This window comes from Morone saxatilis, unplaced genomic scaffold, assembly GCF_004916995.1.
Source record: "Morone saxatilis isolate NCDOM2014 unplaced genomic scaffold, NCSU_SB_2.0 Contig17, whole genome shotgun sequence".
NCBI classification, from domain to species: Eukaryota; Metazoa; Chordata; class Actinopteri; family Moronidae; genus Morone; species Morone saxatilis.
In genome coordinates, this window is record NW_023339729.1 from 28,368,142 (window position 1) to 28,370,685 (window position 2,544).

At 38.1% G+C, this 2,544-nt stretch overlaps 1 protein-coding gene across 1 annotated transcript in view; it reads left to right on the forward strand.

Annotated features, from left to right (window-relative positions):
- LOC118326387 (platelet-derived growth factor subunit A-like) overlaps positions 1 to 2,544 on the forward strand; it is a 12,938-nt gene that overhangs the window by 3,644 nt on the left and 6,750 nt on the right. The window contains exon 3 of the mRNA XM_035659368.1: positions 2,119 to 2,226. Coding sequence (XP_035515261.1) covers positions 2,119 to 2,226 — 108 coding nt within the window. The remainder of the gene's footprint in view (positions 1 to 2,118; positions 2,227 to 2,544) is intronic.

Consider the following 2,544-nt stretch of genomic DNA (forward strand, 5'->3'; position numbering starts at 1 on the left):
CTCCCTCTCTTGCACACACACACACACACACACACATTGAAGTTCACACTACACACACAAACTCAGCTCCTAATTTATTGGCTATGAACGAGTCTGTGGATATCCTGTGGTTTGGCAATGCTAAGTGCTGAAGTGGTTTGATGGATCTGTGAACACTTTAGAAACACTTGATTGACTTTTACAGCATCTCGTGATAAACACACACAAAGACACAAAGGCAGAGCTCAGTATAAGAAGCTGCCTGTGGAGGTACTTACTCCTCATGTGTTAAATCATCACTAAACTAAACATAACCATCAGCTTGGATTTTCCCACCTGTCATAGTTTAAGATGTATTTATTTGCTTCCGTTAAACAGAAGCCATCAGTCATAAAACAGACTAGAAGAACTATTTATTGTATACGTTGTGTTTTTTTATGATGCTATAAATAAATGTATTCACTACTTACTTTCATTCTCTTATAAGTTTGAAACCCTAAAATAAATTGTTGATTTTTGTCCCCATGTGGCAGCTGAGTTCCCACAGTGTTACATGTTATAAGACTCATATACTCAGCACACATGACGCTAAGGAAGAGTCTGAAACATTTTTACAACCTGTTAACTGATTGTGTGAAAACAGCCTTGAGGTTGAGGGGTTTGAGGGTTGAGTTTAAATAACATGTGTGAGTTTTAGGATTAGAGATAAACATTTCTGGTTTGGCTACATTTTGAAACAATCAATCAAAGTGTTAAATGCTCCAATGAGTCATGGTATCAGCCTGGAGGTTTGTAACATATGGTTTATATATTCTTATTATTTGTCTTATGTGTTTTATTATGTTTTTGGCTCAAGTCTGTGTGTGTTTTGTGCTTCACTTGGCAACAAAATAAACTTCTTTGACACTGCTACCACAAACCTGTTTTCTTTAGGTTGAACAGACCAATGTATTCAGAATGAAAAATGAAAAACATAACAGCAACAGCAGTTGTTCTCCCATTGAGTTTCACTCCCTGTGACAGTGTCACAGTCCATGACTTATACCAATAATATTTTGAGTACTGATTAAATAAAATGTCTCAATTAAACATGAAGCTGTGAATCAGCATTTCTCTATAGGAGGACAGATTTATTTGGTACAGAATCAAGTATGAAGGCACCAGTATACTTCATCGGAAGTGCTTGATGGATGACACCTTTCCAAAGACAAAATTCAAACAATTTCTGTAACTTTATGTAACAGACTACCTGAAATTCACATCCACCTCATGCTGTGATTGGCCAGCCGTGCAGAGGTTAGAAAGCCGGGAGGGTTTGAACTCTTGTCTCAGTCTTGACCCAACCCTCCGCCACTTTTCATGCGTCCAAAACAAGTGAAACATTCAAACTGTCTTACAGGAGAGACGGTTTCAAAAGTATGCGCCATTATCCCCATATTTAAACAATTATCGCATCTCGCCTCTCGGCTTTTCACTCCTCCTTGACACTCGAAGGCCACATTGAATTTCAAGCATACCCCGGCCCGTAGTCAAAGACAACATGCAGCATTTTCTCAGCTGTAGCGTTCTGACGACCTATGAATGAACTCCTGATGAATTCGATTTAAAATGTATCTGATATACGCACTGACACGCCGTGTTTCTAACTGGCTACGTTTACATGCAGAGAACTCAGTAACCTGTTGACAGTTATAAACATCATAACTTGATTATAATAACCTGGTTAAGCAAGTTCTCTGATCACGACAGACTTGATAAAGATATCTGTAATAAACAACTTGCTGCAGCATGTAAACATCCTCCTTTTTATGGTTGTTATTGGTCAGTCGGTCAGTCATCAAGATATTTTGCGTAGATATTCGTGCTCCCCAGTGGTTTTTTAATGTTTTGACCTTTTTTAGACCTAAATTTAATCTTGTGCATAAGAACAATCCAGTCTAATGAGAAATTAGCCTAAGAACATCCATGCTTCCCAGAAGATGAACCTATTACTTGTGTTTTATCCTTCAAATAAACATCTTAGTGTGTGTGTGTGTGTGTGTGTGTTTGACAGGGATCTGGGAATATTTATGAATGGTGTTGTTAACAGTGAGAGTGTGAGACGTCTGAATGTGCGTGTCTTGTTTTGTCTCTATCCAGATAACGAGGTGATCGAGGAGACCAAACACAGCTACCACAAGGACTTCTCTCACAGCTTCCCCGACCTGAAGAGAGCACACACACAAACTAGACACAGGAGGAGCACTGGTAAGACACACACACAGATACACACCATCAAGGTCTCAGAAATGAAAATACATTGGCTAAATGTGCAAATATGCTCTACGTATAGCTACTCTGGCATATTATCCTGTGTAATAAAATATTAACCCTTTAACACCCATCATCATGAAGACATCATACAGTATATTTTCAGTGGTTGAATGGTTTTACTTCAGCAAAAGGACCAATATAACAGTGTAAAATACTCCATTATAAATGTCCAGCATTCAATATCTTACCTATGTAAAGTATCAAAATAAAAGTATTTGATCTGCATAAAAATGCTCCCTGTGAGTGATGTAC